The sequence below is a fragment of the Pteropus medius genome, unplaced genomic scaffold, assembly GCF_902729225.1.
Source record: "Pteropus medius unplaced genomic scaffold, Ma_sr-lr_union100, whole genome shotgun sequence".
NCBI classification, from domain to species: Eukaryota; Metazoa; Chordata; class Mammalia; order Chiroptera; family Pteropodidae; genus Pteropus; species Pteropus medius.
The window spans coordinates 3,630,532-3,645,318 of NW_024344370.1; the positions used below are offsets into that span (position 1 = coordinate 3,630,532).

General features: G+C 32.0%; 1 protein-coding gene and 1 pseudogene across 1 annotated transcript in view; one reads left to right on the top strand and one right to left on the bottom strand.

The window, feature by feature from the left end:
- MTREX (Mtr4 exosome RNA helicase) overlaps nt 1-14,787 on the top strand; it is a 77,129-nt gene that overhangs the window by 5,479 nt on the left and 56,863 nt on the right. The window contains exons 2-8 of the mRNA XM_039869949.1: nt 472-609; nt 2,009-2,075; nt 5,231-5,293; nt 6,152-6,264; nt 11,640-11,814; nt 12,830-12,920; nt 14,131-14,255. Of these exons, the coding sequence (XP_039725883.1) occupies nt 472-609; nt 2,009-2,075; nt 5,231-5,293; nt 6,152-6,264; nt 11,640-11,814; nt 12,830-12,920; nt 14,131-14,255 (772 nt within the window). The remainder of the gene's footprint in view (nt 1-471; nt 610-2,008; nt 2,076-5,230; nt 5,294-6,151; nt 6,265-11,639; nt 11,815-12,829; nt 12,921-14,130; nt 14,256-14,787) is intronic.
- Nucleotides 8,070-8,188, bottom strand: LOC120608349 (uncharacterized; annotated as a pseudogene).

Sequence of the window (14,787 nt, forward strand, 5' to 3'; positions counted from 1 at the left end):
GTATAAGGAGGGTGGGGGTCAGATTGAATTTCTTTGTGGATCATGCAGTCCACCAAACACCATTTATTGTCACTACTTTTGACCAGTGAATCCAACCACAAAAAAAAAAAAAAATCTCCTAAGTGGTAATATCATATCATTACAGAAAGTACTAATGTTTATTGAAGGTGATCATGTAAATATCTAATGGTTTTAATTTATAATTTTAAAAACCATTGTGAATAATTGTTAATATGAGTTGCAAAATATTTTAAAAACAACTTCAAGAAAATACAAAATGCAAAAGTAGTGTTAAGTTTTATTAATTTAGGTTTGGGTATTCTGAGCTTTAGTCAGTTTTGATTTGTAACATCTATTTACATGAATATTTCTGTTAATGCTGTATATTATATATGAAATAATATTTTATAGAGTCACTCTTAAAGTAAAAACTGATACTGCAGAATTAATTCTAAACTGTTTACTTCTCAGGAAACGTCTTGATGGTAAATTACAATCAGAGTCAACCAATATTGCAAAAACCAAGAGAGATGCAGATTTCGAGGGTACAGATGAACCCATTTTTGGAAAGAAGCCCAGGGTAGAAGAGTCAATAACTGAAGACTTAAGGTAGAATTCCATTGTCATAAATATTAATAACTCAAATTAGGTGATTGCTTAAAGTTTTTAAAGTTGTTTATATGTTGTTACTTTATGAAAGTACTTGCTGAGTTAAAGGAATGAAGATTTTTAAAATATATTCATAAAGTATATAAACATAGAACATTTATTTAAATTTGGGGAAGTGGAAGACAATATAAAAGAGATGTTTTCATACTTTAGAATCCAGTTTTGAGAATTTTGAAGCCTGATTTAAAAAGAAAAAAGAAATGACACATTTCCTTTATTCATTAATGTCCCAAGAAGAGGATCACTGAAAGTTGAATAAAAAGAAAGAATAAAACTGACCCAATGGAAGGAATAAGTGAGAAGGAACATTAGGAGGAATTCGATTTTCACTGTTGTTTATAGCAGTAGAGTGGCTATGAATCTCAAGACTACTATCGATGAGGGAGACCCATGGATATCTTTGGCAGAAAAAGCTGATATTTCTCTGATTCTGAAAGTTGGAACTTTCTATAAGTAAACGCCAATTTCTTACGTAGCAATTTCACTTGTTTTCTTGTGGTGGAACCATAATGGCTTTGCTTCTCCCTTCTTGAATGCCATGTTTCAGCTTGGCAATGCCATGAGGAATTTACTCTGATATTTTTTTAACCAGTTGGTGGTTAACGTAACTAGCAAAAGTAGCTACTGTATATGGTGGTAGATGTGTCACTGAAATATTTAAGATACACCATTTGCTCAAGCTAATGGGATAGATTACAAAATAATATTAGCTATTTAAAATCATTGTTGCTTATTGAAGTAAAGCTTTAAAGCTTGGGTTTTATCCAAAGCATGATTATTGATTTAAAGTAAAAACCGAAAGTACAATCAGTAAGAGAAGAATGAATCTAGAACAGAAATACATCTATTTTTTTCTTTTCACAGTTGAAATAGAACTTAGATGAGTTATAACAGGATTTCGATGAGAATAGGATTTCGATGAGAATAGGGAACACTTCTATAAATTATGGCAACATTTGTATTAGACTAGTTTATTTTGTACTTTGTATCATGTCGTGGTTTTTATAACAAGCTTCCTGTTTTGAAGTAGTGACAGTGCTTTGGAGAGGTACTTTTTATTTAAAATAGTTATTGGAACTAAGACATAATTCTTCAAATAATCCACTTGGAGTCTTCTGTACTTGTAATTAAAGATGTTAACAGATTATTTTTGAATTCTTAGCATGTGTTTGAGTAATGTGAAAAACTGAGTATTTTTAAAAGCCAAACTTTTTCCAATTTGGAATACTGATAATTGAGCAGTACCATTTTCCTTAACAGTGAGATTGGAGGCTGGCTTATCATCTAATTATAGAAAAATAATTTATTTTAATGTAACATTAACAATTTTTTTCTTAAGTTTGGCAGACTTGATGCCCAGAGTCAAGGTACAATCAGTTGAAACTGTTGAAGGGTGTACACATGAGGTAAGCACAAACAGAATACAGTAGGTTGGTTTTATAAATGGGATTTTACTTTGGACTGTTTAGTATGATGATCAGCAAACAGTTGGGCTTTAAGGGCTTGTGGTGTACATAGTCTAGTGGAAGGAGCTGGGGCTCTGTATCCAAACCTGAGCCCAGATCCTGACACAGCACTTTTTCTAACTACAGTCTTAGATAAATTTCTTAACCGCTTTGACATTGGTTTTTTAATTTATAAATTTGGAATAATGGGATTTATTTCATGGGGTGATTTGAAGATTATATAAGATAATTAGGTAAGAGACGCAATACAGAGTAAATGTTTAGTACATGTTCCTTCCCATACTCCTATAGTCAAATAACAGTGCCACTTGGCAGGTCACATGCTTTTTCATGCCGTGCTCTGATGACTCATGTATTTCAGTTTCATTTTTCTACCACACGATGGTGGTCACTGATAGGTTATAGTAACCCTTTAGAAGTGAGAGTTTTTAAATATAAGGGATATAAGGGAATTGTAATGCTCTTTCTATTACGTCTTCTGCCTTTACAGTATGACCTTATAAGTTATTATTATAGGTGTTACATAAAATTTCTTAGGGGCTGAGAGAATAAGAAAGGGGTTGGCAACTCCAGTATTACATTATGAGTTTATTAAAGGAAATTACATACAAGATGCATCTTGTGCATGGTGAGAGGACATGGCTATCCTCTATACCGCATGGCAGGTGATAAGTGATTATATAAAGGACAGGGTGGAAAGGGGTACTGGGGCAAGATCTGCCCCAGATAAGGGGAACAACACTTTAAAAGCTTGCCCGCGGGCAGGCAATGGCCTGTTCTAGGAATCAGCACAAGCCAGCATGCGGTGGGGCTTAGGGGAGGGGTTGATCAGACAGTCTCTAAGGGGATTTTAGGGAAGTAATCTCTGTTCTGGCCAAGATTTAATTGGCAAGTCTGGTAGCACTTAGGCAGTGGAATATTCCTCATTGGAATATTCTTTTCTCCACAACAAGTAAGTGGGAATCTTATTAAAAGTCTTCATTGAGGAAACAGTAATTTCAAATTAACAAAAGTGGCTTTTGATATAGATTTAGAACCTTATTTTTTAAAATACTTGTTTTTTCCCCTACTAAAAATTACTATGTTCCTTTACAATAGCACTTAGTTTGACAGGCGTAATACCCATTTGATCATTCAGTACTCATATTAGACCTTATTCAATGCTGTGGTCTTAAAAAGATGGAAAAAAACCAAACAAATTTTGTTCTCAAAAGCTCTTTCTGCCTTCCTTCAGGAGATTATGCTCAAGCTCTATATTCTGCCACCTCCTCTCACTTTTTTAGCAGGTAACTTTACCTTTTACTTCATTTAGAGGCTTGAGGATATCAAGTTGGAGTGCCCTCTGATTACAGCCTCTGTTACCAAGCCTTTCTGCACCTGTCGTCCACTCAAAGTAAAAGGCACTGCCTCTTGCTCTCTCAGTGTTCTTGGTTGTACCTTATCCTGTCTGCACAAAGGCTTGGATCGTTCCATTTTCCCTTGACTGTTTCTAGAGTCTCCTTTTTTCTATTTGCTCTTTTCTGCCAGCATGTAAATATACAAAAGCTGCTCTTTTTGTTCTAGGTTGCTTTTCAGCCACTGTGTTGTTCTTTTTCTCTCTGTGGTCATTCATTTGGTACATACCTTTTGAGTGTCAGGTACATTTTATTCATTGAGTATAAAGAGAGTTAGAAAAGTGATGCAGTCCTTTTTCCAGAGCTGCTATTGAGTGTTCTGCTTGGAAAATTCCTGCTAGGCTTCTTAACTTTTTATTTATCTTTTAATCTATAATTTGATTTCTTCTCTTCCTATTTCTTACCAGTAAATAAATGCCAACTCTATTTGACTTTTGATCATTCTGCTGATTTTCTGTCTTTTTGATTTTCTGTTTTTTTCACAGGCTTCTCTTCTAGTTGTCTGTTATGTGTTAGTGTTACCCAGACTGTTCTCAGAGAATTAAAAAAAAGTCTTTGATTCTTATACATATGAAAACAGTTTTTTTGTTGTTGTTGCTGCTGTTAAATCTCAGAGATGCTAAAATCTGAATTGCTTTGTGTTAATGTACTTTGTTCATATCATAGAAACTATCAAGAGAGATGTGAAGGAGGTCAACCAACTAACCAGATTAGATATGGCCCCACAAATTGATCATACCTGATAGGGATCATATTTTAGGGTCTAGTCTTAAGATTTTTAGATCCAGAAATTTGGTTTTGTCAGTGTACCAGGGGTTGTGCTTTTTAAGATAGATTCACTTTCATCATACTCATAAGAGATGAAGGTATACAAAAGAATGTTGTTTGCTTAATTTAATAGATAAATAATCCTCTCACTGTCAAACTACTCGAGAATCAGAAACTACTTAGAAGTTTCTTGGAATCATAATAATGAGGAATATATGGTCTTAATGGGAAAGACTAATGAAAGCTATTTCTGTCCCCTGGAAGTATTCATTCACTGATAAAAACAACTCATAAATTAACTCTTTCCTAATGTGTACTGCATTAACTACCAAACTATGTCTAAGATAACTAATCTCATCTATAATACTTGTTTGGTGATGTTTTGCTCTTAGAAATTATTTCTAATTTCTTTGTGGTCCTTACTTTGCCCCCTATGGATTATTTGTACACTAACAGGTTTAAGTCTTGGGAATTTAGCTATATTGTGAATTGCTTTCCAGATCTTAATGTTCACTAGAGGAAAACGACTTTCCTATTCCAGAAAATAGAGAGTATCATTTTATTCCACATAGTTTTCTTTCATGTAGTGACATCCTTTTTATGTCCATTCAACTTTTTTGAACATTCATTAATGTCAGACAATACATTACGTGGAAAATACGAAGATAGTTAACAGAAGTCCTAGATCTGAGTAAATGCAGTTTCTTCAGGGAGGTAGTCTTAAACATTTTAATTACATTATCATTAGATTAAACACTAGTAGAGGTTTTTGAGTGTTGTAGTTTTGGCATTTTGACTTGTTCTTAAAGGAATTTATTTTATTTTGCAATGCCTGGGACTATCAAACACTTATTTTTCAAACCATCATTGATTATGGAGTGCTAAATGCATCAATTTTTGAATGTAAATTGCAAATTTTTTTTTTAACATCAGGTTGCACTTCCTGCAGATGAAGATTATTTACCACTTAAACCTCGAGTTGGAAAAGCAGCAAAGGTCTGTATTTCAAGCAATACAGTTTTTACAGTTTTATGAGTATCCTTTTCCTAAACGTCTTAGAGATAAATTCTTTCAAATGAGATTTTTATACTTCTCTGTGTATGTATGCCAAGAAAAAGCCACCTGAAATCAAATATAGCGAGAACCAAATAAAACAGCCATGCTGAAAAACAAGCAACATATTGATAAGATTTTTAAAAATTAAAGTGATTTCTCAACCTTTAAAAGAATCTAATGAAAATTATCAACCTTTCTCGAGGAAAAAAAAATACATGTGTACAATAAATTTTTCTATAGTTTAACAAGCTTCTAATGACACCTAAATGGATTTTGAAGTTCCGATAGACCTTAAATGATCAATATAAGTTTTCCAAGTCATTTTCTCTAAAGAAGGCAGTATGGTAGAGTAAGCATAAACTCAAAGTCTGATAGATGTATTATTCTGCCTCTGCTGAGGAACTTAAGTGAGGGACTTCACTTTTCAGAACCTCAGAGTTCTCATCTGTGAAAGAAAATAATACCTATTTGAAGGATTGTTGTGAAGATTAATAATAATACTACATCGAAAATGTGTTGCAAAGTGCTTACCACAAAGCATGTTCTTGGTAAATAGTGATTGTTGTGTTATAATGTATATATAAGAATAATAATTGAAAGTTTAGACAGCAGAATTAGCTTCTGTGCTGTCTAGTTAAAGACTTTTTTTTTACTCTTTCTAATTTTCTCTTGTGAATGGCATATTTCCTGAATAGAATCATAAAGAAATGTTCCCAGAATGCTTCTGGGATTAACACCTCTTTTATATGTGCTCTGATGTGGTTAGAATTTTCATATGAATATTAATTTTTTTTATAGGAATACCCATTCATTCTTGATGCTTTTCAAAGAGAAGCCATTCAGTGTGTTGATAATAATCAGTCTGTTTTAGTATCTGCACATACATCAGCAGGAAAAACTGTATGCGCTGAGTGAGTAGCTTTCTTCTTAACTGAAATTTTAGGTCTGTTAATATTTGCTTTATATATTTAGGTGCTCCTATGTTGGTTACATTTTAAATATTTTACAAATGTTATATCCTCTTGTTGGATTGATCCCTTTATCATTATTTAGTGTCTTTCTTTGTCTCTTATCACAGTTTTTGTTTAAAGTGTCATTCGTCTGCTATAACTATAACTACACCAGCTTTTTGTTTGTTTCCATTTGCATAGACTATCTTTTTCCATCCCTTCACTTTTAGTCTCTGTGTCCTTACATCTGTAGTGAGTCTATATTTCATTCTAATTTATTTATCTATTTTATTAAGTTTAGTGGGGTAACATTGGTTAATACAATTATATAATTTTCAGGTGTACATTATAATATGACATCTGTATATTCTATTGTGTATTTACCACCTAAAGTCCAGTTTCATTCAGCTACCGTATATTTGATCCCCTTTATCCACTTCGCCCTCCCTCTACCCACCTATATTTGACCCCCTTTACCCCGTCTACCTTTCCCCTCCTCCCCCACCCTACCCTCTGGTAACCACTAGTCCGTTGCCCATATCCATGCTTTTAGGTTTATATACCACATAAAAATGTTATGTGAGTTTCAACTTTTTTTGTCTGGCTTATTTTGCTTAGCATGATTATCCATGTTGATGCAAATGGCATTATTTCATCTCTTATGGCTGAGTAATATTGCATTGTATATATGTGCCACAGCTTCTTTAGCCAGTCATCTATCGTAGGACACTTCAGTTGTTTCCATGTCCTGGCCACTGTGAATAATGCTGCTATGAACATTGGTGTGCAAATATCTTTATAGATATGGATTTCCGAGTCTTCGGGTTAAATAAATACCCAGTAGAGAGATTGCTGGATCAATTCTTAGCTTTTTGAGGAACTTCCATACTGTTTTCCATAGTGACTGTACCAGTTCTAAGAGCCTTGTAGTTTTAGCTTTTATGTTAGGTCATTGATTCTTTTTGAGTTAATTTTTCTATAATTTGTAAGGGAAATGTCTGTCTTCATTCTTTTCATGTGGATATCCAGTTGTCTCAGTACCATTTGTTGAAAGACTTTTTCCCCCCACAGTCTTGGCACGCTTTTCAAAAATCAATTTGAGTTGGCAGGTTAACTTAATAATTTATTATATATTTTATTTCTCCATTATGAAAAAATTGCAGCTTTTCTATTGGGCAGCTGAATTAAGTACTCTTTAAGAGTGAGCATAAAGAGTAAAGAAGACCATAGAGAAAGAAACAGGTAAAAATGGCACCAATCACCCTGTTCATCATTCCTTTTAAACTTGACATGATGGTGGAAATATTTCATGAGTTCTGGAATATTTTTTCCTTTGCCAAATTCTGGGCTTATCTGGTCACTGTATATTAGTGCCTTCCAGACTGTGGCTTAGGAATAACTCACAATTTTTCTCTGTACACGGAGAGTTAGAGGAATGAAGCTCGGGTCTTGAGTGTCATCCTAATGGTATCAGCCAATTGTAGAATAGTCTTAATCTGTTTTCCAGCCTCAAATACATTATGGTCTCATACCATCCCATTTCTACCCAGTAAAGTAGGACTTTTTCTTACTGATCTCCCTCCTACTTTTCCTCCTAAGGTACAGATATAGAAGAAGAGGTTTGGTTTATTTTATTTTATTTATTTGTTTATTTAGTTAAACTTTTTTAATTTAAAAATTTTTTTTTTAGGCAAGGCAACCCTTGGTTAACCTCATAGATTGCAAGGACCTTGTCATCTTACAATCTCTTATGTTTTATTTTTTTATGCCTACAGCACCTGGTCTTCCTAGGTGGTCTCCTATCCAAGTACTAACCAGGCCTGACCCTGCTTAGCTTCCGAGATCAGACGAAATCCAGCCTGTTCAGGATAACATGGCTGTAGACTGAAGAAGAGGTTTAACTACTTTTAATTCAATTATTTTTCCTCACTTAAAGAAGGATACAATATGTTTGATGCATTATCCATTTAAAGCCAACATATATAGTTCTTAGAATTCCAGAGATTAGTGTAGCTTTGCTTTCATTTTTCCTATAAGAGGAGAGAAGTTTTCAGTGGAAGAAATTATTGCATGTGTGCTGAAATCTGTCAAATTCTGGGATAGGAAACCACAAAGAGAAATTTAAGAAATTCACTAGAGTTATACTTTTGAAAATCTGGTGAGGGCTGCTGTGGGAAACAGTCTTACTGTTATTCAAAAAGAGAACATAGACTTAACATAGAACTCAGCAATTCTACTCCTAGGTACATGCCACAAAGAATTGGAAACAGATACTCAAGCAACTACTTGATAATTAGGGAAAGTGATGGAAGTGTTAATGAGTAATGGGAATCATTTTACTATATATATATATATATATATATATATATATATATATATATATATATACACACACATGTATCAAATTATAACCCTTAAACAGTGTTATACGCAATTATATCTCAATAAAGCTGGAAATAAATAAATAAATATACATCAAGGATAAAAAAAGAAGCATTGTATTTTGTCAAATGCTTTTTCCATCTATTGAGGCAGTGATGTATTTGCTTTTATCTTATTAATGTGTATTTTCTAAGTTAAACTAACCTTATGTTTCTGGAATATAAACAATCTGGTCGTTTATGACAGATGACCATTTGTATATGTTGCCAGTTTACTCACATTTTATTCTGGACTTTTTTTTGCATCTTTCTTCATGAGGGTTATTCGTATGTAGTTTTCTTATACAGTGTCTGCCTTTGGTATCATGTTAATGTTGACCTAATAATATAAGTTTGGGAAGTGTTTCCTCTTGGTCTATTTTCCAAAAGACTTTGTGTTGGTTTGGTATAATTTTCTCTTTAAATGTTTGAGAGAATGCACAAATGAAGCCATCCGAACAACTTAGGCTTTTCTTTATGGGAAAATTTTTCATTCCTAATTCAGTTTTCTTTCTTCTTGAGTGAGTTTTGGTAATTTGTGTCTTTCTTGGGGTGGCATTAGATTATTGATTTTAGATCATTCATTCTGTCTAATGTGTTTAAAAGTATACATTTTCATCTTAGTACAACTTTAGATGCATCCCATAAATTTTGGTAGTTATATTTCATTTTTAATTCAGTTCATTTCTTAAGTATCTATTCATTTTCTCTTATGTTGTTTACTTTCCAAGCATTTGGTGATTTTCCATATATCTTTGTTTTTGATTTCTAATGTAATTTCTGTGTAGGTGGAAAAGATTATGACTTCAATAATTTAGTGATATGGTTAGATTTACATTTATCTTTTGTTTTTTAGTATATGTCTCATGTCTTTACAGCCTTCTATTGTATTTAACAAATGCTTTTTAGTGTACCATTCTATATCTTTTGTTGATTTTTTTTTTAGCTTTGAGTTAATGTTTTTTTTGTAGTTACTCTAGGGCTTACAGTGTGCACTTTTAACTAAATCACAACTACAGTTTCTGTGAAATATTGACACCTTAGTCGAATATTTTTTGTGCTATTTTTGTCATAGTTATTTCAACTGTATATACTATAAATCTAATGTAATATAGTGTAATTTTTTCTTAGTCTTATGTTTTAAAAAAGTATTAATTGAATAAAAGAAATAAACACACATATAGTCTTATATTTACCCACATTTTCATCATTCCTGGAACTCTTTATTCTTTTCTCTGGATTTGAGTTAAAGTATTTTTAAAGAATATTTCTTGCAGGGTAGATATGTTAGCGATGAATTCCCACTGTTTTCATGTGGAAACTATTTTGCTTTTGTTTTTGAAAGGATAGTATCACTGAATATAGATTTATTGGTTGACATTTTTTTCTTGTAACATTGTTTAGTCATTTTACTGATTGTTTCATTCTATTTGATTGTTTCTAGTCAGAAGTTAGCCTTAATTATGTTGTTCTCTTGTATGTGTTGTTTTTTTCTTGTTGCTTTGAAGATTTTGTCACTTAGCAGTTACACTATGTTTCTAGGTGTTTCTTTTTCAGTTTTTCCTGCTTGGGCTCATTGTGCTTGCTGGATTTGTAGGTTAATATTCTTTTAAACAAACTATGAAGTTTTTCTCTTTTTTTAATATTCTTTCTGCCCTTTCTCTTTTTGAAATTTTCAATGCTTGAGATTGTCCCACAGATCTCTGAGAGTCTTTTTTTCTGTTTCTCTCTTTTAGGGCTGATCATTTGTATTCATCTATCTTCACATTTACTCATACTTTTTTCTGCCATCTCAGATCTGCTCTTGAGCCCATCTAGTGAATTTTTCATTTCAATTATTGTACTTTTCATCTATAGAGTTTTTATTAGGTTATGTTACAGTTTTGGTTTCTCTGTTGAGATTGCCTATTTGTTGAATCATTGTCCTATTTCCTTTAATTTTGAGAATATGGTTTCCTTACATTTTTTTGGACATGTTTTTAATAGTCACTTTGGGGTCTTTGCTAAGCCCAACATCTGGGCCCACTCGGAATCCGTTTCTCATGATTTCTTTTTTGCCTAAGTGTAGATCACACTTTCCTGTTTCTTTTTATATCTTTTGCTGAAAAGTTGATATTTCAGTTAATATATTGTAGCATCTCTATATTCTTTTTTCTTAACAGTTTATATTTGATTATGCTTGGACAGTTTTTAATTTTTTAATTGTTTATTTCATTATTTGGGGGGATGGTTGAAATTATTATTTTTATTTCCCGAAATAGTTAATAAGTCTGTTGGGGGAGGGAACTGTAACAAGGAGGATCAACCACAGTGCTTAGTTCTGATTTCATGGTCTAAATTTAAACACTTAAATTCAATTGAATTTCTTTTTAAGAAACAAAATTCTTACATTCTATTAGCTGTAGAAGAGCTTTTATGTAATTAGAACCCACCATAATTTCCAATCAAAGACTGATTTGGTCACTATTACATGTGCTAAAATTAATTTATTTGTGAAACTCAAAAGAAAAAACTTCATTTTCCAGTGTTTCCTAATTGTTTATACTCTGGATATGTATAAACTGACAGGCACAGTCTCTAAACTTTTGGAGGCTCATTTATAGGACTGAAGGTATTTTGCTTACAAGAAATAAGGTAACCATTAGCGATCCATTAGTATTAGTAATTAAGTTACATTAACTCCAAGAGACCAGAGTTAAAATTAAAATTTTTTAGTTCATTTAGACCACTACACTTCAGATTTATCATAATAATTATTACTATAATAGTTTGTGATAGCAGAATTTGCTAATAGTTCATTTAAGATAAGTAATTAGGGAAAATTCAGACTTAATTTATATAACAGAAGTTTTAAAATCATATTTTAAAGAAAAGGTTTTATAAGTACTCTATTTTTGTGTGCTTTCACATTTGTAGGTATGCCATTGCATTGGCCTTAAGGGAAAAACAGCGTGTAATATTTACTAGCCCAATTAAGGCTTTGAGTAACCAGAAATACCGTGAAATGTATGAAGAATTTCAAGATGTTGGTCTGATGACGGGAGATGTTACTATTAATCCTACAGCATCTTGTCTTGTTATGACCACAGAGGTAATTTATATGGTGCCTCATGCAATTTTTCCTTTTTAATTTATAACATCTAATGTTTTATCACTTGCTCTATATAGATAAAATATAATACTTTCTGAATAAATTTACTTGAAAGGGATAAAGTTCATCTTAAAATGTTCTAGTAATTATATAAATTCAGTTATAAATTACCAATTATTTTTGTTATTTGTAATATAACATTGATATAACTTTTTCTTGACCAAGTATTTTTAAAGACATTGTCAGTGACATGAAAATACTCTGATGGTTTTGTTTATGTACTTTCAAGGATTTGAGTACATAACTTCCTATAAGTAGTGGCTCTTCCTTCCATGTGATATTTTTCTTCTGCATCTGAGTGTTGATACAAATAGTAAATAAATGACTTTTAAAAAGATGCCCAATTATGTTTAGCTTTTCTTATAACCACAGTTAAGGTTTGCATTTACTTGTAACATGTTTGGAACAGTTAACTATCTCCGTACTTTTTATCTTTGCATTTTACAAGAACATGGTATAATAGAGCATAACTTAGCTTCTGGTCTGCAGTCATCTAGAAGCATTACTCACTTTTCATTTTGATGCCCAAAGTAAGTTTTATTTCCATTCTCTAAACTTTCTGCCAGAAAGTACATTGTGAGATGAGGCAGAAAAAAATGAGTAAACATTATGAGATGTAGTGTGTTGGATAGAAGATAGTTTTTAAGTTGCAATCATATCCTAGGAAGTATAGATCTTCGGATAAATGCTGTACATATAAGGAAGTGGCTTCATATTTGACATGTGGAGATAGAGGTGGTAATAATTCTCTTTATGGATCATTTCTGATTGCCAGCTGTTGAGAAGTAATTTATTTTTAATTTATAAGAAAAGCAATATTATATAATTTATGAAATATATTTAAAATATAACCCCCTAAAGTTATTTTGTTTCCATTGAAAAAGAATTTCCAGAATTTTTTAGAAGAGCTTTTATTATGTCAAAATTCTGCTAAATCTTCTATTTTTTTCTTTAGATTTTGAGAAGTATGCTGTACAGAGGTTCTGAAGTTATGCGAGAAGTTGCTTGGGTTATATTTGATGAAATTCATTACATGAGAGATTCAGGTATATTCTTCTGTGTTGTTGAGATGTCTGCCATGTATTTTCCTTAAGAATGGCATTAAGAATTTAGAATAATAGTTGTTACAATTTGCTTTGATATTTCATGTGGCTAGAGTTTTAGTAAACTAAATGGTGGACAACATAATACAGTATTTGCAGTAGGATCTCATTCTTAAGTAGTAACTTTTTCTAGGTGAGAAAATGCAAATTCGAATAAAACAAATGGAATTAAAACTAGTTTGCTTTTAATAGAGAGCTCTCTAATATAACTAATGTTAAAGAATTTCTAAAACTTCTAGCCTGCAAAATTGATTTTTATTGTTATTTTAGTTTTTTAAAAAAACTAAGAAATGCATGCTTATGGTTAAAAGAGATAATGAAGTAAAAATGATCAAAAAATTGTAAATATTCCTTTATTTGAACTATTACACTATAATGGAAAAGTAAGTAAACTTAGAATTTTGGATGAAACTGGAAGCGCTGATGTTAACAAACACATTTAAAAGTTTAATGTTTAATATGTACACACCTAAGATAAAACTTAGTTGTTATTTAAATTAAAGCACTAAGTTAACCTATATTTATAGTGAAAGTAATACAGTTTAAGAAATCATGTACCCTTTAAACATTTAACCCTTTAAGATTCATAAAATTAAGTTCTGAGCAGAGTTGTTTGGTTTTAAAGTCATGAATCCTGTATTGATTTGTTTATTTTAGGGAGAAATTCTGAAACTGATTTTTTTCCCCAATTTTGATAAAAATTGACAGTTTTTTGCTGTTCATCAGATCTTTCATCTCTAGAGTTCATGAGGATAATTTGGATGAAAGATATATGGTATTGTAATGGTGTTTCTCTGAAATTTGTTGCTGTAACTTTCCACAAGCCATTAATTTCTGCTTCTCAAAGTGAAATGTAGATATTTCCATTGCTGTGGGACTCCTCTTACCCTGTTTGAAAAGGATTCAGTCTGAAGCTGCTCTTTGCAGTATGTCATATCAGAGTACATTGTGTTTATAAGTGATTTAGTCTTACTAACTTTCTACAGATAAATTCATGGTACAAACTAAAGCAGTTTTCATTAAAGATCTGTGGCTAAAAATATCCTTGTGTAAAGTGGTCTGCATTTCTCATTATTGAGCTTGAGAGAAGATAATTTTAGACTACTTGTCAATAAAGTGACATTGGATTCCAAGGTATATTTGTTTTTTTCAGAGCGTGGTGTGGTATGGGAAGAAACTATCATTTTACTTCCAGATAATGTTCACTATGTCTTTCTTTCGGCTACTATTCCAAATGCCCGACAGTTTGCTGAATGGATTTGCCATTTACATAAACAGGTATTTTTTCATTTTTTTTTGATGTCTTCAATATTTAAACTGTTACAACCTGGCCTTATTATGTCTGTGCCTATTGTTGCCTAGAATAAAGACATTTTACTCAAACTGCTTCCCAAATTAAGCAAGATTGTCTAAATGAAGTGACTAGCTAAGCTATTGTAGACTTCTGAGTCCCATATCAAACCCAGTATATCAGAATCTCTTGGAGTAGGGTCTTGGAAGTTCCAACTTTTAAAAGCTCCCAGGCTGATCTTACAGATCCGGCAGATTTGGAAATTACTACATTTAGTCCTACAGTGAGCCATGAGAACACAGAATTTCCTATAAGACCTGGGTAACAGGAAAAAGCTGGGCATGTGCTAAGCATGTGATTTGATTTTTCTCATGAGAACACAGTAAAAATTTTTACTATTTTTGCCTTTCTAGTCCAACTTTAGCAGTGGTATAGGACTTTATAACAAGTATTTGTTCATGTGTAATAAATTTATTCCTGCCCTTATTTTTCTTTTACAGCAGAGCCCTCACAAACTTA